The 21,126-nt window shown below is 44.5% G+C and overlaps 1 protein-coding gene across 9 annotated transcripts in view; it reads left to right on the top strand.

The window, feature by feature from the left end:
- The window catches only part of LOC142067273 (protein PHTF1-like), a 32,105-nt gene extending 10,995 nt beyond the window's left edge, over positions 1 to 21,110 (top strand). Inside the window, exons 3-24 of one of the 9 annotated variants that reach the window (XR_012663948.1) lie at positions 400 to 537; positions 974 to 1,116; positions 1,994 to 2,161; positions 3,110 to 3,218; positions 8,800 to 8,856; positions 8,938 to 9,007; positions 9,715 to 9,873; positions 10,111 to 10,270; positions 11,072 to 11,197; positions 12,024 to 12,183; positions 13,250 to 13,423; positions 13,504 to 13,581; positions 14,361 to 14,570; positions 14,952 to 15,080; positions 15,514 to 15,786; positions 16,454 to 16,585; positions 16,779 to 16,865; positions 17,863 to 18,018; positions 18,434 to 18,529; positions 19,184 to 19,309; positions 19,686 to 19,838; positions 21,028 to 21,110. Coding sequence is in view for 7 of the 9 variants with exons in the window: in XM_075115774.1 (XP_074971875.1) it covers positions 400 to 537; positions 974 to 1,116; positions 1,994 to 2,161; positions 3,110 to 3,218; positions 8,800 to 8,856; positions 8,938 to 9,007; positions 9,715 to 9,873; positions 10,111 to 10,270; positions 11,072 to 11,197; positions 12,024 to 12,183; positions 13,250 to 13,423; positions 13,504 to 13,581; positions 14,361 to 14,570; positions 14,952 to 15,080; positions 15,514 to 15,786; positions 16,454 to 16,585; positions 16,779 to 16,865; positions 17,863 to 18,018; positions 18,434 to 18,529; positions 19,184 to 19,309; positions 19,686 to 19,706 (2,772 nt within the window). In the remaining 2 variants the exon portion in view is untranslated. The other 8 variants (XR_012663949.1, XM_075115774.1, XM_075115772.1 and 5 more) reach the window with 8 other exon arrangements.
- The last annotated feature ends 16 nt before the right edge of the window (positions 21,111 to 21,126 follow it).

The raw sequence follows: 21,126 nt of genomic DNA, 5'->3' as shown, positions 1-21,126 counted from the left end.
TTCAGGTTGAAATGCAGAAGCAACAGATAACTGCACAAATCAGTAGAGAGTTTAAGTTTGCTGGTGAAAGACTGAGTCACAATGAAACTTTGCATGGTGGGTTTTTCAGGTCAGCCTAGAAGTGCTGAATTGCTCCTGAATTAGTCAAATACTAACTTGCTCTTATCCAAACTTTGGAAGTATTTCCTAGCAGTCACGCAGACAGGAGTTCATTTCTCTTGGGATACCCTATGGGCCTCTGTCCTAAACAGTCTCTGTGCGTATTCCCAAAGGCATCTCTAATAAAATAGATGTAGATGAGTCCAAGATTCATTGCAGCTGTGGCGTAGTGTATTATACCAGTCAATTTTAATCTCTCGTAACAGAATTAAAGCTGTGCTGGTATTGTCTTTGACTCAGGTCAATCGAACGTACTGCTGTGGAACCTACAGAGCAGGACCGATGCGGCAGATCAGTCTTGTTGGAGCAGTGGATGAAGAAGTTGGGGACTACTTCCCAGAATTTCTAGATATGTTAGAAGAATCTCCGTTTCTCAGAGTAAGCAGTAATTTGTGGTGTTTTGTTCAGAGCGCTGTAGATATTTAAACGATTACTAAGTTTTATGTATTTCCAAGTAATTAGGAACCATAAAGTATTTTCTGTCTTGATGTGCTTATTGTTTGAGCTGCTGAGGTACATTCTTTCCTGTGTCCAAGTGAAAGGTACTGAATTAGGTAGCTACAGTTGCGTGAATAATTTAAAACTTAACTATAGTTTTTATATATGCAGTACATAACTAATTCCCTAAAAACTAAGTTTGATAAAGTTAGCTTGGAATATATTTTACCTCTTGAATTTATTTTAGTTTCTGTGCAATTCTTTTGACAGCAAATTTGAATGAGCTTTACCAAAGGCATCATTTAATTTTTCTATCTCACCCAGTGTTTTGTGTTATGTGTGTTTTGTGGGTTGTTTTGTTTTTGTTTTCTTTTAGATGACTTTGCCCTGGGGTACTCTTTCTAGTCTCAGACTTCAGTGCAGGTCACAAAGTGATGATGGTCCCATAATGTGGGTGAGGCCAGGAGAGCAGATGATCCCAACAGCTGATATGCCAAAATCGCCATTCAAACGGCGCCGGTAATGTTTTGTTTTCCTTTCTGTTTTAAAGGTAAAACATTGCAGTTATGCCTGTGTTAGATACAAGAACAAAACCCAAATAATTCATGTGTGGCTAGTTCTTCAGGAAGCTAACTCACAGATTTAAGTTCCATTTTAATCTCTGTTTCAAATTGGCTCAGTGGATAAGACATATGTTATGGTTACTTTATTTCACCACTTTTCATAGAGGTAGGCCCTAGATCAATGCTTTCTTAAGATTGAAACCTTTTTTTAGTATCCTTCAGGAGAGTTTTGTTCATCTTTTTTTCTGCAGAAAGAACTAATTTGGTGGGGGAGCAGGTGAAACGCTCTAAAACAGCAGAGATCCTTACACTATTCAAGTCACATTTTAATGTTAGTGCTAAAGCACTTCTAATACTGCCTGCCGGCTCAGCAAGTATTGTGGTGTACATATCTACTTGCTATCTTTCTCAGAAAGAGTGTGCTGTAGAACAAATTTTAGGAGATAAAGAATTGGAAGCATATTTTAATTGTGATTTCAAGCAGAATGTCTGGACATACTCCCACATAACTAAACTTGTAGTAAAACTCTAGTGAAATAGCTCTATTTTACATACCATTAATTTCCCGGAAGAATTCTTTCAGCACAAGTGAAGAAAAATCTTTTTGGTCATGAGATTTATTTTATGGAGTTGGATCTCATAATCTGAATTGTACTGTGCTGTATTTGTTTCAATCTCTTGTTGAATAAACACCTAGAAGAAATCAGAGGGAAGTGCTTTGGTCTTTGATTTTGAAGCCTGCAGCACACAGAGCTTTGAGATTATTCTAGTCAAGTATTTATTTTTGAGTAGTCTGAAACATTTTTTTAGTATGTCTTTTTATCGTGTTGTAGGTCAATGAACGAAATAAAGAATCTCCAGTACCTACCTCGGACCAGCGAGCCCCGTGAGGTTCTGTTTGAAGACAGAACACGAGCTCACGCTGATCACGTGGGTCAAGGCTTTGACTGGCAGAGTACAGCGGCTGTAGGTGTGCTGAAGGCTGTACAGTTTGGGGAATGGTAAGTGCCACTGAAATGCAGTTCTAAATCTTAAATTCTAAACGCTTTCTCTGTTAAAGAAAATTCCTTAGAAAACAAGCCTAATCAAAGAAATGGTTTAAACCCTATGAGATACGTTTTGTCTAGAGCTTGAAAGGCACAAGCTATATACCTACTATTTTTCCCTCCTCTTGAGGCAGTAGAAAAGTTATAACAGCAGTTTGCAGAAAATTTTAGTGATGTACAAAAGAAGCCTTAAGATACCATGCCTGGACCATCATCTGCAATTGTTCTTTTTTTGAATAGGTATATTAATGCTAACTTCTGTAACAGTAATCTAAGAACTTAATGTGATTAATTTCACAGCTACAGTGCTTTCTCATTTCATGTACCCAGGATGTTGCTGTTGACCTTGCACAGAAACTAAACTTGCATCATTGTTATTTCTAGTAACTACAGTAGACATTGGATAGCATCATTAGCAATATCATTAGATTTTCGTATGAATAAAAGGTGCCAGAACTTCCTTTGCTCTGATTCGCAGCCGTTAAATAAAACCTGGCTCCTCATTGCTTCAGCTTCAGAGTTACTTTGTTACTTCATTTTTCCGTTAGTACAGAGTTATTCTGTCCAGTTACAGAATAGAAGAATTGAGGCAAAAGTGGTTCCTAGAACACGCAGAGAACTTTGATAGTGGCAATTTGAACCTGGTTCTTGGTCATTTCAGTATAGTATTTCTCCATGAAAACATTGCTTCTGTTGTGCATGCATCAAGAAAGAAGTAAAATGAAAAAAAAATCTACAAATTATATCTCCTTTTCAAAATAATACTTGTATTAAGAAGCGATGGGACTTTGTGCACAGTGTAAAACTGAAATAGGTCAATGGTTCAATGAAACTTTCTGCTGGAAAGAGCTGTACTTTAACGCAAATGTTTTAAAAATTCCTGGAATTCTCATCTTTTTCTAGGAGTGACCAGCCTCGTATAACCAAAGATGTGGTTTGTTTTCATGCTGAAGATTTCACTGATGTTGTGCAGAGACTTCAGCTGGACCTGCATGAACCTCCAGTGTCACAGGTATTGAATCTTCCCCAGTGACAGCTCATTCTTAGCATTTTGGAAGTAGCTTCTGACAGTTTCAGGTTCACTGTGTAGCCAGCCCTTTTGTATCCTCAGTGGCCCTCGGTTCACAGCCCTCTTGGGCTACTTCCCCCCCTCATGTTTCAGAATAGAATAGTTCAGTTGGAAGGGACCGACAACCATCATCTAGTCCAACTGCTTTACTCTTCCACCAAGCTGGGATTTATGCTGCAAGTCATGATATGTGCTATAGGAACAGTTAGAAGTTGATTAAGAAGTCGTGTATGCCTGTTTCTGCTTTCTAATATACTGGTTGTCTTAGGATGTGAAGGCATCTAAACTCAGTCCTGTTGGCCAAAACAGTGCAGCCTCATGTCAAACTTACTGTTTTCAACTATAACAGCAGAATGCTCTTAACTGTTCACTGTCCTCTTAAGGTGTGCATGTTAGCTAAATTATGTTTTAAAAGTCCAATTCTCATTTAAATTCCAAGTTTTACCTGTTAAGCAGAAACATTCTCATTTAGACACAAAGTACATTGAAAATAGGTGGATACTGAATTGTTTGCTCTAAACAGAGTAGACCACTAACTGTACCATCTTTCCTTCTCCCAGTGTGTTCAATGGGTGGATGAAGCCAAACTAAACCAAATGAGACGGGAAGGCATTCGCTATGCTAGAATTCAGTTGTGTGACAATGACATCTACTTCATCCCCAGAAATGTCATTCATCAGTTCAAAACAGTGTCAGCAGTCTGCAGCTTAGCCTGGCACATAAGACTTAAACAATATCACCCTGTGGGGGAAACTTCTGAAAACGCAGAAAGCAATTCAAGCTTGAACAGTAGTGTTCCTGGAAATACAGTGTCAGAAGGTGAACCCCAGTGCGTGAGTGTAAAAGTAGAGTCTGAAGAACCAGGTATAGAAATGCAGCTTACAACAGGGGTGCTCTCCTCTGTTTCTTCAATATCAGGACTTGTGCAACCAGATCAGGTGGCCCAGCCCCTTCCAGGTTTTAAAATAGAGTCTGATCAGCAACACAATCCACAGGATCATGCAGGCTCTTCTGTGTGATATGTATATAATCAAACATTTTTTTAACAACTTTTTAAAATTTTGATGTGAAGTTATAGTTTTATAACTGGCTTATGTTTTATTGGAGAAATCTTGCCTATAATTCTATAAAGAAAGGTGACATTCCAAAATGTCAAGCATATCTTTTTTACACAGATTATGCAAAATTCAAGTTGTATTTGAACCCCTTAGTACAACCTGTAACAGTGGTCTACCACTTCTTTCTGTTTAAGTAGAGAGATACTGAATATCTCCTCAAAGTCAGACTGAAATTCCTCCAGGAACATAAAATGATTGAACTATATTGGTCAGTGTTATTTCCCTGCTTTTACTTTATCTCTAATCTTCACCAGAAAGTGATGCTTTTGTAGACGACTTGCAAAGTGACTTTCCCATCTCATTTTAATTGCTTAAAAAAAAAAGCACAGCACTTTTGATGATTTGTGAAATTTTTGGTATGTCTGTTCGTGACATGTTGGTTTATATACAGGCTACAGGAATTGATCTCTACTTCTTACAGTTCCTACACAGGTGATCTGTAAAATTAACTGAAGAAAGTGTCTGATCCTGTTGAAATGCAATGACTTACTGACCTAACACTTTTCATAGCACTGCTTATGTTGTTTGGTGTGAGGGTTTTGCTTCTAAAATACATCTTCCCTGAACATGATTAATACTAGTGTCAAAATTAAAGAACCTATTGGTAGTCTTGTGGAGGAAACTGCTATCTTTGAGCACTTTAAGGCTTTAAAATACTAACCAACTTGGCAGCTTGTTTTGGTCAGGTCGTAATGTGTCCAATGGAACCACACTTCCCCTTGTACTGATGCACTTAATATATTAGCATTGAGTTGGTAACTGACTTACACAGTAAGGCTGTCCTTACTCTAGGAAGTTCTGTATTACCGTTTCACAATAAAAAGTATTACAGCATTGGACTTCTGTTTCCATGTGTAGCTTCTGGGTGCCCAGGTACTGTGGAGAAATCAGTGGCACGTGCTAAATATGTAGTGTCAGCTATCAACAGTTTTTAAACAATCTTTCAATATTTCTGGATGTTAATGTGTAATCTGTATTTGACTTTCACTCACCCCATTTATTACTGCCTTTTCCGGTCATCAAAAGGAAAAGCCCCATCCCTTTCTCCCTTCCCCTCCCCACATTTAGAGTACAAGTTGGGTTTTGGTGCAACTTAAGCTGTCTCCAGATAAGTTTATTTGTTCTAATCCTCACTGAGGTAGGAAAGATTTGAAACACTATGTTAGACTAGACAAAAGCAAAGATGCTGTGTTAGTTCTGGATGCATCTTTTTAATATCAATTATTACTCTTCTCTTTATAAGGGTCTCTAAAATATGTTACTCTATTATAAATCTTACTTTGTGCAATATTGTTTGTGTAGGCTTTTATATACATATTAGCACCTCAGTGTAGAGGTCACTATTTTAAACTGATAGAAAAATAATCATCAGAAGATACTGCAGTGATTAGTTAGAACCTGTATTACTCCTTACGTGTATGTATGTATTGTCTTCGGTACAAAAATGAGGACTAGGAAATATTTCAATTTAAAACTAATTTACAGATTGAAGTGGTAGTGACTTGTTTAGTAATCTGTGTAAATAAGGTGTTAGAATGGAAAGCTTTTATGATGAAAAGTAATGTGATTCATGCAGGGGTGTAATTTAATCTTAGCAGAAATTCTAGATGACCCAGACTGGTTCATAAATGAGCCGTCTGTTCTCTGGTGGGTTTTTCCACTTTTTACTTTGAGAGGAATTTCATAGCTTTAAGGGTTGTGCAAAGTAAAATTCCTCACAGGCAATAGTGGTTTCAGTTCATCCTTCACATTCAAAGATCGTATTACCCAAGGGTGTTCTTTCCTTTTTACAAAGTCTGCTAGTCTTCCAAGTGCCCATTTCACTTCTCACATGTGCTATTCTTTGGTCATGTCAGTAGAGGTACATCAATACGGTGGCCATTCTTTGACAGCCAGCACTGCGTACAATCACTCAGGAATTGACAAATCTGCAGATACTACAGCAAGTCTGCAAACATAACTTTAAAGGCAGAATAAACAGATGAAGAACCCCCATATACCAACTTGTCTGTTTTATAGTGCAAGTTGAAATAGAATGAAGAGGGAATCAATTTGGAAGTCCTCTGTAAATTCTAGTAGTGTGTTTTCAAATGGATAAAGGAAGACCACCAGAGTGGCTCATGTCGCTTTCAAAACTGTAGCTTTAGTGAAATCTGTGACTACAGCCTGAAATACCAGGAGAATGCCCTGACTTAGCTCTTTGGATAGAGGGACATGACCAATAAGATCATGCTCTCTCTATGTTCTGTTCAATTACTAACTTAATATTTAATGTCAGACTTAAATACAGAAACGTATCTTCAAATGGCTTGAATGTTGCTGATTTCTAGCATGCTTGGAAGATTGAGGAAGAGAGGAGCAAATTTATAAAAATCTATTGCCTAAGTACGTTATTGGCTTTGGTACGCTTTAACCAAAAGGACATACCACTTTCAAGCTCCACCTCTGCTGTGGATGTGAAGTATGAGAGGGATCGCTTATGAAGCTGATTGCTATACTGCCTAGCCGTTGTTTCAAGATAGCTTCAAATTGCACTGAAAACAACAGCAGAATTAGAACAATGCCATGATGTGAAAGATGCAAATGTTTTCCAGAACAAGACATGCAGAATACTGAGTTTTTGTAAGCTATAGATGTCTAGAAATGAAGTAATGAGTTCAAGCCACTTAGTGTTTGAGCAAAACAAGTCTCTCAGCAGGTCCAAGTAAATATTTCTGAATATCCCTCACGTTAAATAGCTGGCTGTTAGAATTCCTATGTAAGACTTTATAGAACAGCCTACATAATGAGGTAATCAAGCTTTGGCAAATTTCATGGGTTGTTCTAATAGTTCTCAGTAGCACCCAGAGATATACTGAACAGTTCATAAATATGAAAGTGCTGGTCAGTTACTGTAAATCCTCAATTCCCCATTTATGAGGATCTGCCCTATGATATGTGAGAAAATGCTCCTGCTTTATACTGGAGACAACTGGTAACTGACCAAGCCCTTGCTCTGTAAGGGGTGATCAGCTTTGAGATACAGCACTCGGGCGTAGGCTTCTACTTTAACATGCGGTTGACTAAAAATGTTACTTGGGATAAAGGTGAGTAGCTCAGCTGGGCCAGAAGTGGACTAGGAGAATGCAGTTTAAAGCTGTAATACCAGTTAGCTTCAGCATCCTCTCTCCTTGACATGCTACAAGTCATTTTGCACAGATACTTGGCACGTTCTCTTCCAGGAAGGTGGGACACTCGGCGAAGTGTTCTCAGGGGATTTATAATCAACGTTTTTCACAGGTGTAGATCTTGCCATACAGAAAAAGGGCTCCCACTGTACCCGTGTCAGTTCTCCTGCGTGTTACAGTCTAGTTCCCCTGGAAAAGAAAGGCTAGTTGTCAGAGCTTTTCCCACAGGCGTGAGCTCAAGTCCTTAATCTGGCATGGCCTACCATTTTCAGGTCTGAATCAACTGAGTAATAAACTCTGAAATTGTAGTTTCCGAGGAGTGCTAAGTGTTAGCAGCTCTGTACTTGCTTAAGGGGTGCAAGAAGAGGGGGATGCCTGTCTGTACTCCCACGAAAGTGGCCCCTCTCCCCGGAGCTCGTGCTGCTGCCGAGACTCGCCGGCGGTGTGCGGCACCGTGGGGCGATGGCACGGGGCGGAGAGGCGTCCGTGGGGTGCTCGGGCTTGGAGGAATACGTATGCTTCTGATTTCTTTGTACAACATGTAAAGAGACTTCTGTATTGCTGTTTTTTGTGATTTAATTTGATTTTGATTGGCAGCTACGATTTTTTTTCTGTGGTTTTAATTTATCTAAGGTCTCTGCCTACAGAGGACGTGTACAATTGCCTGGAAGACTGTTTGCTTTGTGCGGCCTTAGTATATTTATTGACATTAGCAAGTGTTTCAGAGGCTTCGGGCGAGCGCCGAGCCTCTGTGTGAATACTTAACGCAGTGCATTTCTGTCAGTAGCTGACTGTACACGAGTGTCAAACTGTTAAGCTATTTCTTTGTAAAATAGTCCAACGGAATGCATAGAATTTTTTCCTGTAAAGTATTTTTTTAATAAACAAAGTCTGATTTTGTCCTTTACCGCCTGGCTCCTTATTTCTGCACCCGAGGCCCGGGCGGGGCCGGGCTCTGCGCTCCGCTAGTGCTGTCTGGGTGGGGGCGGGGCGGGCGCAGGCGGAGGCAGTCGAGCGCCGGGCTCGCGGCGGTCTCCACGGTAACGGCGGCCCGGGCGGCGGCGGCGGCCGGGGCCGGTACCGGGGCCGGGCCGGGCCGCCCCGAGCTCGGCCGCGCCCCGCGGCGGCCCATGGCCTCTCGCGACAGGGATGCCATTTCCTGGTACCAGAAGAAGGTGAGTGGGGCGCGGCGCGAGCGGGCGCGGGCCGGGCCGTACCCTCAGCCTCCTCTCCTTCCAGGTCGGGGCCTACGACCAGCAGATATGGGAGAAGTCCATCGAGCAGACCGAGATGAAGGTAACGGCGGCGGTCGGGCGCCCCCGCCTCCCGGGCTGGGCTCCCCTCACCGCTAACGGGCCTTTGTTTTCGGCTTCATAGGGGTTCAAAAACAAGCCTAAGAAAAAGGGTCACATCCAGCCCGACCTGATCGACGTGGACTTGATCCGAGGTGAGCCGTGGGGGAATGGCGAGCCGCCCCCGGCCGGTGCGCTTCCGGAGCGGTTACGGCGCAGCCTGAGTCACTCGGCGTTCTGGCAGCCGCAGCAGCAGCGCAGGGCGCTGTTGAAGCCTCAGGCCTTACACCTCCCCAGCAGGGCAGGGTGCCCACGCTGGCTGGTGCTGGTGCGAAAGGAGCACTGGAAACCCGAAAGCAGAGGCCAGAGGGATGCAGTGGTCCAGCGCAAGCCGTGCCGAGTGCTTGGTGAGAGCAGATGTGGTCGGGGAGGGAAGGGCCAGCAGCCAGTGTGCTGAGATAAGGTGAGGGACCACCCCTGCTTGAGCTGTATAGAATGGATGAGTGCCTGAAGCTGGGCTGCTGTCACCCTTCCACTTAAATATGAGGAAAAAACTCCTTCCCTGTGCGGGTGCCAGACAGTGGCACAGGCTGCCCTGAGAGGCTGTGGAGTCCCTTCCCTGGGGACATTCACACCCTGCCTGGACACATTACACATTCCTGTGCCCCCTGCTCTGCGTGCGCCTGCTCAAGCGGGGGGTTGGATGGGATGAGCTCCAGAGGTCCCTTCCAACCCCTGCTGTTCTGAGATTCTGAGCTGTAGCCATCTGGCAGAGTTTGGTTGTGGCCAGAGAGAAATCATCAGTAAGGAAATTCTTGCAGTTCACAATTAATAACCTGTTTGTTTTTCCTTTAATTCCAAGGGTCTACATTTGCCAAAGCCAAGCCTGAAATTCCCTGGACATCCCTAACTCGGAAGGGAATTGTGAGAGTTGTATTTTTTCCATTATTCAGCCAATGGTGGATACAGGTTACTTCCCAGCGTATTTTTATGTGGCTCCTGGTGCTCTATGTTATGCAAGGTAAGGGGTGGTAGCGGTCTGTGCCACAGTCCTTTTTCTGCAAGGAATGTGACATGGTCTTGTAGTCCATAATCTAAAACTTAAGGGTCCTGTCTGAAACCTGCTTAACACAGATTTCAAGATGTGTGGCACTAGTATTTGCAAAAATTATAAACCAGAGTAAAAGTAAATAATTAAGACAGAAGAACTGGGCCATGCTCTTAATTTTTGCATTTGATAGAGTCTTCTCCTTTACAGTCATAGCAGTTGTGTTGTATTTCATGATGCCTGTGGTGAATGCGAGTGAAGTCATGGGACCGATGTGCCTTATGCTGCTGATGGGAACTGTTCACTGTCAGATAGTGTCCACCCAGATCAACAGACCTTCAGGAAACAACGGGCTCGGCAGGCGGAGGAGGTGAGCGGGGTAACGGCCTCGTTTGTTGGCATCAAAGGGTATGATGGATTGCTCGTGGTAGAATTTAACGGGTAAATGTTGTCTCTTCTGTTTTTATGTAAATAAGTAGTTTAACCATAAATATGAGAATGAGTATTTTCTGTCTTGTTTGTAACCTTCTCATAACTAAGGCAAATGCCGCAAATTTGCCGGGCTATGACAGGTCGGGTTTAGTTGTCAGCTGGGCCTTTTTCTAACGTAGCTTTTAATACAGCTTCTTTTCGTGGCCAGAGGAGGGCATTCTGCGTAGAAAGGCATCTCCAAGGTTTTGCAAACCGCTCTGGTGTCCGGCTTTGGCACTAACTGCTGGGAACGGCTGCTGTGTTCTGAGAACAGGCGAATGATGACGGAGGTGGCCATGGTGGATTCGTTGCTGGAAATTTGTGCATGTGGGAGATGCTACGGTCCATCTACCAGATATTTAACTGTTAGGTGTCTGACTCAGTTTAAACACTGATATAACATATTTGAACACTGGATGAAGGATGTGGATAGAGTTTTGCCTCCGTTAGATTTCTACGGCAAAGATTCTGTCCGGCTTTTGTCTGTTGCATCCTTCACTAGTGATATACTGATGCCCTGTGGGTATATGCGTAACTTCTGTTAATCCAAATAAAACTTTTTTTTATTTGGAAATACACGTTCTGACTGTATGACTTAAGAAAAATAGCATCTAAAAGGCTGTTCCAATCTGATTCAGATCTTTTAAGAACTAAAAGTAGCTTGCCACGCAAATTTAATTCTCCTCTTTTTAAAAATCAGGAAGTTACGCAAATCCGTGGGTGCCGATGGGAACAGTTGGTCGTCTCCTGACAAAAACAGTAAAGAAGAGCAGTCTGAATCTGCATCCGTTCTTAACAATTTATTTAGTATGCTTTTCCGAAGGAGGTATGTGATCTTCACTGGTTTGGTGTGTTTGTAATGACACTGTGAACAATCTGATATCTGGAAAATGAAGGCAGAACGTGCACTGCCACTGATATCCCCAAAGCCTGCCAACTAGTTCCTTTTGAACTGAAAGCACTCTTGGTGTGGCAGGAGGCTGATTCCTCAAGAATTTGTAGTATGCCCTTATTAGGAGATTGTACCATGTCTCACACTATGACTAAAACCAACCGCTAGACGAGTTGCAGAAAGTGGCGGAGCTTATTTTTGTTTACCAGATAAGTGACGTTTCTTGAATGTGTCTGCTCAAATTACATTACTGTTTTACCTGTTCTCCAGAAGCAATTGTGCCTTCTTGTTTAAGTTGCTTGAATAATTGCCTCACTTTACCGCCTTAGTTTTTCTGAAAGTAACTCGAGGAAAAGGAGGATAGATTGTTTGGGATAATTTTCCGTTGTCTTCTGCTGTTTTCTCAGGTGAGTGTCTTGATGAGTTTTCAGCTGGCAGGTCCTTTCTTTTGATGAGGACTTCTTGTCTTCTCAGTTGCTCTTATTTTTTTCAAAATAATAATAAGAAAAAATTTCCCTCTTAGTTTAGAAGCTTTAAGATACTGTTGAGAGTTACAAAAGAACTGTCCAGTGAGAGTGAGGCGGATGAGTCTCTTCAACAGAATCAGGACACAAAGAGCCTGTCAGCAGGAGACAGCTATGCATTCCCTGAGCTATATCGTGTAACGTTGTACCTGTATGGCAAGCGAAAGAGGCCGTGATGTTTGCCACAAAGAGTTTTTCTCTGACGTAAAAGCGTTTAATTGTATTTTCTCTCATAGGATTAGACGAGTGAAGTTGGTAGCTGAGAAGGGGACTGAGACAGAAAGCGGTGTGAACGCTGTGAATAATGACATTAAGCACAGACACGCCAGATCTGAACACGGGCTGTTGCACTTCAAAGAGAAAAACAAACTTTCCGATGGGGAAAAGAGCCATCAGGTACTGGCAGGAAAGATCCATCTGAAGCTGGAAATTTCAGTGTACTCTGTATGTGCCCGGAAGTTTGTTGATACTTAGCTGTATGGTTTGATCTAACAGAAGATACTGCCTTCTCCTACTAATCTCTGCTTGCATATAGGAAAGCTGGAAACCCTTTCTACTTCTCAGGTGAACAGCTGACATGGTGCTAACGCTTTACTGTCAGCGTCTTTTCATCTGTTACAATAGTCAAGTAGGTCAAGCACAGACAATGCTGGAAAACATCTGTTTTACCAAGATGCTTGTTTTGTTGTAGAGACTTCTGATCACAAGATGTTCAGTTAAGGAAGACTGCGATAATGATTAAAAATAAATAAATCAACAATTTTCGGAAGCAGTTCTGTAACATGGTTTGCCATGCAGACAGTTCCCCACAACATCCAGTCGGGGGGGAGGCAGAAAAATAGACTGAAACATCCCTTGGGGAGGGAGAAAGACAGAGTTAAAGCATCGTGACCCCTGTTGAAATCTCTAAACCATAAAGCTTTGTGGAGTTACTTCTGAGGCCCCTCTGGGTTGGTGAGGTGTTAATTCCCACGCGGACAACTTAGGATCTGTGCGGAGCACCGTGCGTGTGCCATCCCAAGTCCTCTGTTTCTAGGCGTTTGCAGAGGAGCAGAGCTAGGTGCGGGGGGACACGTCTCACAGTTTGGGGTCTGCTAGCCACCACCTTGTAGGTACACCTATTCTCCTGGGCTTAAGGCTGCTGGTGAGACATAGCCAAGAGATGCTGCTGCCTCTTCCTCTTCCCACATCCAACTCCGCCCCACCCAAGGTTCCCTCTCCTTACCTCTGCGGCAAGGCAAGGGCGGGGGTAGGGAGTTACAATTTGTGATGTCTCTGATGTGAGGTTGGATTCTGTTTCTGCGTGTTCTGTGGAGACCACCTGCTGCTGGCGTGGCAGGTCATTAGAGATTACTGTGTGTCCCAGTGTCCCCGCAGCACTGGCTTTGAACCTTTGGTTTGATGCCGTTCAGGTTGGTCCCTTTTCACTGCTGTACTCTTATTTTGACTGCTGTGTTTCTAGGACGACTGCACCAACAGAGGTGGTGTTTCTGATGAGCTTTCCAGTGACGAGGATGCGGAAGCAATGGCACAAAGGGTCTTGTTACGCCAGAACATGGAAGGGGCTTCCAGTGACAACAGCTATGAAGAGAAGAAAAAGAGGCCTCTTGTTTCTTTGAACGAGGCTGTCTCACAGGTACTCATGTTGAATTTATACCGTTTTCCACGCTATTTTTTGCTATGGATAATGAGCTGCTTTTCCTTTGCTTTTGGCAGGTCAAGCAAGCCCTTAAAGGTGCCAGAGACTCTGACAGTGTTGTGGAATCTGAACTAGAATCCACATTATATAGTCAGGTACGGTCATAATCTCAAGAGACACAGCTTTTCCGAGCCTGGCCAGTGCAGGGACACCCTCCCCATTAGAACAGACCATTATTAAATGACAGTACTTGAGCGCCTTCAGGTGTAAGGCGTGGCCTCTCCCTGCTTGTTTGCAGCTTTGTAAGCTTTGTTCATAACTGTGAGTGTACTACTTAGCTTAACAAAACCAAAGCAAACGAACAGAAAAGCACTCTGGTGGCAGTGGTGTGGTCCAAGCTGCCCCTAACAGCTCACATTGAATTGCTACAATTGCTTTTGTGCTTTGGAAGGCAGCACTGCAGCTTTTATGCTAATAAATTTTGATTTCAAAATGAAGAAATAAATCTATTCTCTGATATATACTCATTCACTTCATTACTTTATCGTCCCCCCGCCACTCTTCCCACCTGAAAACAAAATAGACATAGATATAAAATATATGAATATAAAATTATAACTATAAAAATATACACTTAAATATAAAATAGAAACGAGATTATGCAAAAGCAAGAAAACTTGCATTAGGATGAATAAGTCAATTTTTATTTTGTAAAGCTGGGAATAGACGTGGAGATCTAACGCTCTCTGGGTGACTTCCCGGTAGAAATGCTGGCTGCAAAAACTACCGCTGTCTTTAACAGTTTGCCTCAGGTGGCGTGGCTGGGAGTTCCCGACTGCCCCAGGAGCTGACTGAGGCGATTGCTGGCAGGGGGAGGAGGTGGTTCTGCAACGGGGTGTGGGGCTGTGCTTGTAAATTCTGTTCATCTTCACAGGACTTGAGGTCCTGCATTGGTGAGGGGTCCCGGAGCTGCAGCGTGACCCGGAGAGACTCAGAAAGCACTCGCCACGACTCTGAGACAGAAGATATGCTTTGGGATGATCTGCTTCACGGGCCGGAGTGTCGCTCGTCCTGCACCAGCGACAGTGAGGAAGCGACTGCGATAGGTACCAGGCGGGATCTGAAGGAAGATGTTTTCCAGCAGGTTTGTTGATTTGTATCCAGTATCTGAGACTACTATGAAAGGTTCCACGCGCCTCCCCTGCTTTTCCCGCCGTCTGCCCAAATAATATGAAAGACACATCGGAATGCCGGTGGGATAATGTGAGCCCCTAATGCTGGGTGAGTCCCTTCTGTCAACCGTGCGGATCACATGAACTCTGGAATGATCTAAACAGCGTCAGTGATCAACTCCCTCCTCCCCCCCAGATTTATCTGGACTGCTGCTAAGCCCAAAACAAAGCGCTTCACCCAAAGACAACTTTGGAATCCCCCTCTCAGTCTAAATACTTTCTGGGAAAAATCATTATTTAATAGCAGGACAGAAATAGACTATATGCCCTTTGAATTCTTTTCTCTTTTCTAGAACCATTTGTTTTGGCTGCAGAATACAAGTCCGGCATCTGCGAAAGTGAGTGCGCTGATCTGGGAGGGGAATGACTGTAAGAAGGTGGACATGTCTGTGCTGGAGATCAGCGGGATCATCATGAGCCGGGTGAGAGGGCGGTAAGGCCTTGGAACCTCTCTCCCTCACGCTTTAAAAAAGAACAACCCAGAAAGCTGCAGGTAGCCATACATGCAGGTATGAAGTGCAGTATAAAACCGGTCCCTCTGCAACTCCAAATACAGTTGTCCCAAATGTTCTTAATTAAAAATTGCACGCACCAGAACTTAGGAGGTCCTGGTGAAGACTCGTGAGCGCCGGTTATTGCTGGCTGTGTCTCTGCGGTGTGCTGACGGTGGCGATTTTGTCATTTATGGACTGGTTGTTGGTGGTTTTAGAGTGAAATGGGTGGAATTATTTTAGGCTATGCCCTTTGAAGGGAAGGGGAACTGAACACTTGACTGAATCGATGCTGCCACAACAGCGTGCCTTTTCCTTGATGCAAAACCCCAGGTAATCATCCTATTTTTGTTCCTGCTTGCAGGTTAATGCCTACCAGCAAGGAGTGGGTTACCAAATGCTGGGAAACATCATCACCATTGGATTAGCATTCCTCCCATTCCTCTACAGACTCTTCCGCACAGATAACCTGGAGCAGCTGTGCTCCATTTCTCTAACAGAGCTTTTGCACATCTTCTGTGGAGCACCTGCTAGCACCCCTGTCATTGTTCTGTCTGCGATCAACTTCCTTGAAAGACTCTGCTTAACCTGGATGTTTTTCTTCATGATGTGTGTTGCTGAGAGAACGTACAAGCAGGTAGGTGTAGGTGCATGGTTGCCTTTCACGAACGCTGGGGCAGGTGTTGTACCGAAGCCATGCCGCCTGTCGCTGAAGGCGCTGGCAAGACAAGCACGTCTCAGCAAGCTGAGCTGTCAGAGCCGGTAAGATGTCCAGGTTTGTGTAGGGGAGTCAGGTAAGACTCTCCTATTCATCAGTCACAAACTTAAACCTGTCACTACCCTTCCTGCCCCCAAGGGAAAAATAACCTTTTAGCACCTTGAAACGGCACGCTGCGTGGAAGCCACCGCTTCAACCTGGAGCTGTTTGCGAAGGAGAGGAAGCACCTTGGTTGGCCCGTCCCCAGGTGGAGCGCGGGGCAGCTGGCTGCATCCCGCTCGGCTCCCTCACGGCCGTGGGCAGTAGCTCTGTCAGCGTGTATGTTGCCTGGCAGGCAGGCTGGCGTTAGTTACTGTTCAGTGAGAGCTTTGTGGCTAACCTTGCGTAGCCACAGCAGTCCCACCCCTGCCATACGCGAGGCGGCTGCTGGTGCGTACCTGCGAGGCCGGGCACCAGGGTCCCCGTTAGGCTTCCCCCGGGTGCCGCAAGGCTAGCCTCTTCTGCCAGTTACCGCTAAGCAATCCCAAACAAGCTTTTTTTGTTTTAGACTAATCTGTGCGTCTATGTTTTTGGTTTTGATTTGCAGAGGTTTTTGTTTGCCAAGCTTTTTAGTCACATCACATCTGCTCGGAAAGCCAGGAAATACGAAATTCCTCACTTCAGACTCAAGAAGGTAGAAAACATCAAGATCTGGTTGTCCCTGCGCTCCTATCTAAAGGTGAGCTCTGACCCAGGGTGGGCGCATGGGTTATTACAGAGTGTGTAACCAAGTCTCCAGGTATTTGTACTTTCCCTCCCCGTGTCTGGGCAGCGCTGCTGGAATCGTTAAACTGCAGCTCTTTGTGGAGAGCCCCGACCTCGCGGTGCTGCACCCCAGCCTTAGACCTGACTCAGTGTCCTTGTTTCTGCAGCGGCGAGGTCCCCAGCGATCTGTGGATGTTGTCGTGTCGTCAGTCTTTTTACTGGCTCTTTCAATTGCCTTTATATGCTGCGCCCAGGTGAGATTTTAACTTTTTTTTCTTTTTAATAAGTAGGGGGAGAAAAACCCCAAACTACTGGAGGCTTTTCATTTGCCAACCAACAAAGCGCTTGAGCTGTAGGTGTTTGTCTCCAAAGTAACACGGAGGGTTTTGCATTTCTTAAAAGCTTTGTAATGTTTAGTTGGTAATAGATGTTCATTCTCTGTGTTTGCAGAGGGAAGTCTGGGGTTTTATAATCGCTAGGAAAATTTCAGAACACGGGCTTTTGTGCACAAAGGAAAGGACTCTGCCCAAGTACCGCAAGTGCTCACAGGACATCTTATTTAAGAGGGCTGATTGCAGCACCCTCTTTAACCACTGTTGTTGAAAAGCAGGTCAATAACTATTACTTACACCTTTTAATCCTTCACTAAAGCTTCTGTTCAGTAAGCAGTGTTACTTTCTTTGGTTTTCGCAAGAGAAGCCGTTACAGTGTTTAGGCGAGTTCTTGGTTCCGTGATGCCGCAGCTGTGGTGGCAGTAGGATCGAGGATTATGGGCGACGGTCACTGGTACCGACTCTCACTGCTGTGATTGCTTTCCTAAGCCACAGGTTTCTGGAGGAATTCCGGAGGGCAATCCCAGTCCTGCTGCATTAGACCTGATGAGGACATACTGGGAAAGGCAGAATCAGCGTAGTGTGGCTGCGGTGGCCTAAGGCTGCCAGTGGGACACGCACACGTGAAAGGAAAGATTTATTACCAGTTAATTGGAAAGAGGGAGGGAAGAGAAAGAGCAAGTGTCCTTTTCTAAGCAGGAAGAAAAAAAATCAAATTCCAAGCTAAAGCCAGGTTAGAAATACGACCTTTTACTTTAACCTAGTTACATGACTGAATTACACTTCAAGGGAAGAGCTGTCAGTAGCTATAGAGCACGGCTGTCTGTTCAGAAGAGGAGAAAGGGCAATGCTTTTGCACGTCTCCGGAGAACAGGCATGTTACTTATAATTGACTTTGGCTTTTTTTTTTTCAATACAGGTTCTTAAGGGTCACAAAACGTTCCTGAACGCAGCCTACAACTGGGAGTTCCTAATCTGGGAGGCAGCACTTCTTCTCTTTTTACTCCGTCTGGCATCTTTGGGCTCTGAAACCAACAAGAAATACAGTAGTATTTCAATCTTGCTCACTGAGCAGGTATCTCCATTTGGCTCAGTCTCCCTTCGGCTTTGTGGCGTGTTTGGATGCAATCGTTGCATTTCATACCCGCTTGAAATATACCGGAATCAACTTCTAAAATTCAGGGATGAACACTTGTGCTGGGCAGAGGGCAATAACGCACCGTACAGCTGGGGAGGGCCAAGCTGTTAAACATTTGGACAGGCTCAGATTCTAAAATTCTAGATTATTTTTGTCTTTGGGTTAACACGTGTTAGCCGTGTCAGTTGGAAAAATAATGATGTTGTCACTGCTGAAGTCCTGTCTGTGGAGGCATCGCTTCCTCGGGAGTGACAGCAGGCTGCAAAAGATGGCTATAATTTCCCTCAGTTAGGAGTTAGTTGGGGGCTAATGCTGGAATCGTAACATCTGGTCTGTCATGTCTCTCTCACAGATAAACTTATACCTAAAGATGGAGAAGAAGCCAAACAAGAAGGAACAGCTGTCTCTAGTAAACAATGTTTTGAAACTATCTACAAAGCTACTGAAGGTAAGCTGCTCTCCCAAAAACATGCAGTTGCTAAATTTTATGGGCTCAGTGACTAATGACGATGACGCTGTGTTTTTGCTCTTCCCATTTCTCTTGTCTCTTGATGAGGTGAGGTAAGTTAGTTCTCACAAAGGGAGTTTTTCTGTGCTTCTAGAGCCATGGCATAAAATTAAGCAATACAAGACCTGTGTTGTTAATTAGTGCTGCAAACCTTTGATTAGCAGTGGCTTACTATGATTTAGGTAAGCGCGAGGAGAGGCTAGGATGAACACAGCATGTCTCCTTACTGCCTGAGTCTCATTTTCCTTCTGCCGCTTCGGTGCTGAAGCGTGTGACAGTAGCAGAGGCGGTATTTGGAAGAGAAAGAGCATAGTCTAAGAGCCACATAAATTAGTCTAGCCCAATTCTACAGCCTGTTGTGTCAAGCAGCTAGTGCTGCTACAAAGGAGCCTTTTCAGAGTCAGCACGGCTGTTAGGACACGTCTTTGAGCTGGGAGGCCTGAGATACAGAGCGGGAGTTTCTGTACATACATTTAAGTAAGGGTAGAGAGGCAGTGCACGATTAGCAAAGTCTGCCAGGGAGCCAGTGCTAAGCTAAAAGTGAGAAGATTAATTCCTTCTGCTAACAGACTTTTTTTTCCCCTCTCATTGCAGGAATTAGACACTCCATTTAGGCTGTACGGCCTGACCATGAATCCATTAATCTACAATATAACACGTGTTGTAATACTCTCTGCTGTCTCAGGCGTTATAAGTGATCTTCTAGGATTCAATATCAGAGTAAGTAAAGCTCCCACAGAAACCAACAGGAAACGTCTTGTAGGGGTCACGTTTGTACCACTGCCAGGCTCCTCCCGGCCTTGGATCAGGCTCCCTCTATGCCGTAGCTCAGGGAAGAGCCCGTGCTGACCGGCTCCGTCTGCCTGAGCCAGTCGGGGGACGGGATGGGGCTGACTTACATTTCAGCTCTGTTTGGGTCTTTGGGGCCCACTTAAAGCCGTTGGTCAGAACCCTGGGTTCTTTTTCTTTAGAACGACGACACAGTCCTCACGCTTTCAAAGCAGAGCTTCCAACGCAGGATGGGCACCGGAGACTGGGTTTCACCTGTAGATGAAAAGCCCTCAGCCCGATACTCACGCTCCGTCTCTCTTTTTAGTTATGGAAAATTAAACCGTGAGCGGACCAACCATCAGCACGCGGCCCCTCCACCAGAAAGAGACCAGCGAAGCTAACCAATAGCTTGGGCAAAAGCAGAGGTGCTCGCCAGCTACGGAAAGCTGCAATTGTGATTCTTCAACAGGTTCTCAGTGTACGTATCGCACGTTCTCCCTCTGCTCTGCTGTTCTGTAACATGCAGAATAAAGTGGTCATCCCAGGGCACGGACGGACAGCAAGGCAGGACGCACGGGGCCAAACACTGGTGGCTGGCACTGAGCACAGCTGGAACGGCGTGAGCCACGCGAGAGCCTCTGCGGGAGGGACCCCGACAACTGCTGCGGGTGCCTTGTTTCTGCAAAGCCTGAACCCTGAGTCTGGGGCGAGTCCGGCCCCTGGGTCAGGTCGCTCTGGAGCTACGCTGACCCTTTGCAATTTATGCACCCTTCAGAGCTCTGCTCAGACCGAAAATACTTGGATGCCTTTATCCAAATGTGCTGAGGAGCACTTATTTTCTTACAGGCTCAGCGTGCTTGAGGCTTTGCCTCCTTATCCTGAACTAATGCGGGATGCGGTGCACTTCGGTCTGCGCAAGATGAATTAATTCTGCCTCCAGCCTGACAGTTAAGCAAAATAACAGAGTCATGCTGGTTGCTTACGTTGGGTCTTCTGCAAATAAACGTTTGGGTTTTGAAAGCATTAGTTACATGCGAACAGCCTGACAACGCAAACCTCGTAAAGCATTTGTCAACTACAGACTCTCTTGCTCTGTTTGTTGCCTGTAATGCCCCTGTTAGCCTGGGCTCCGCACCCGACAGCCAGCGCTGCTCCGAGCAGCTGCCGCAGCGCCGCGCAGCAGCGGTGCCTCAGGAGGCTCTGTTGCGAGGAGCCGCGCAGCGGAGGGGATGGGCAAAGCCTTCCGCCCCCAGTAATTAATGTTTAGCAAGGGCACAGGAGAGAAACAGAATGTTTTAGGGGCATCTGTTACACTAACATTTTCCCTAACTGACCCTGTCTTCTGTTATATTAGTAATGGAAAAGGCAAAAACTGAGGCACTTACTTCTCATCGCCTCATTCTTTCACAGAAGGGGGGAGGTGGCAGAAGAATTTTTGGCAGTAAATTGTTTACAGCTATTTTCTGTACAAGGAAAGGTTGTAAGATGTAAAAGGAGACGACAGTTTTATGTATCAAAACGTCCAAATAAACCTGCAGTACAAGTATTTCATCAGTAACAACTGTTTCTACATGACTTGATCACTTTTGTAATACCTTTGTGGAGCAGTTGTTATTTGAACAGGGAGTTGGTGAAACTTCCAATAATAAATTGCATTTGTTTTCCAGAAGAGTATTTTATGTTTGTGGGCAAAACCTGCGTCATCAATGTAGCTGTTCAAAGCATCTCACCGCTGAAAGTCAACAAAGAACCTTATTTTATGCAGC

This window comes from Phalacrocorax aristotelis, chromosome 21, assembly GCF_949628215.1.
Source record: "Phalacrocorax aristotelis chromosome 21, bGulAri2.1, whole genome shotgun sequence".
Taxonomy (NCBI): Eukaryota; Metazoa; Chordata; class Aves; order Suliformes; family Phalacrocoracidae; genus Phalacrocorax; species Phalacrocorax aristotelis.
Note: the sequence above shows the minus strand (reverse complement) of the source record. Positions and strands in the feature narration are given on the sequence as shown.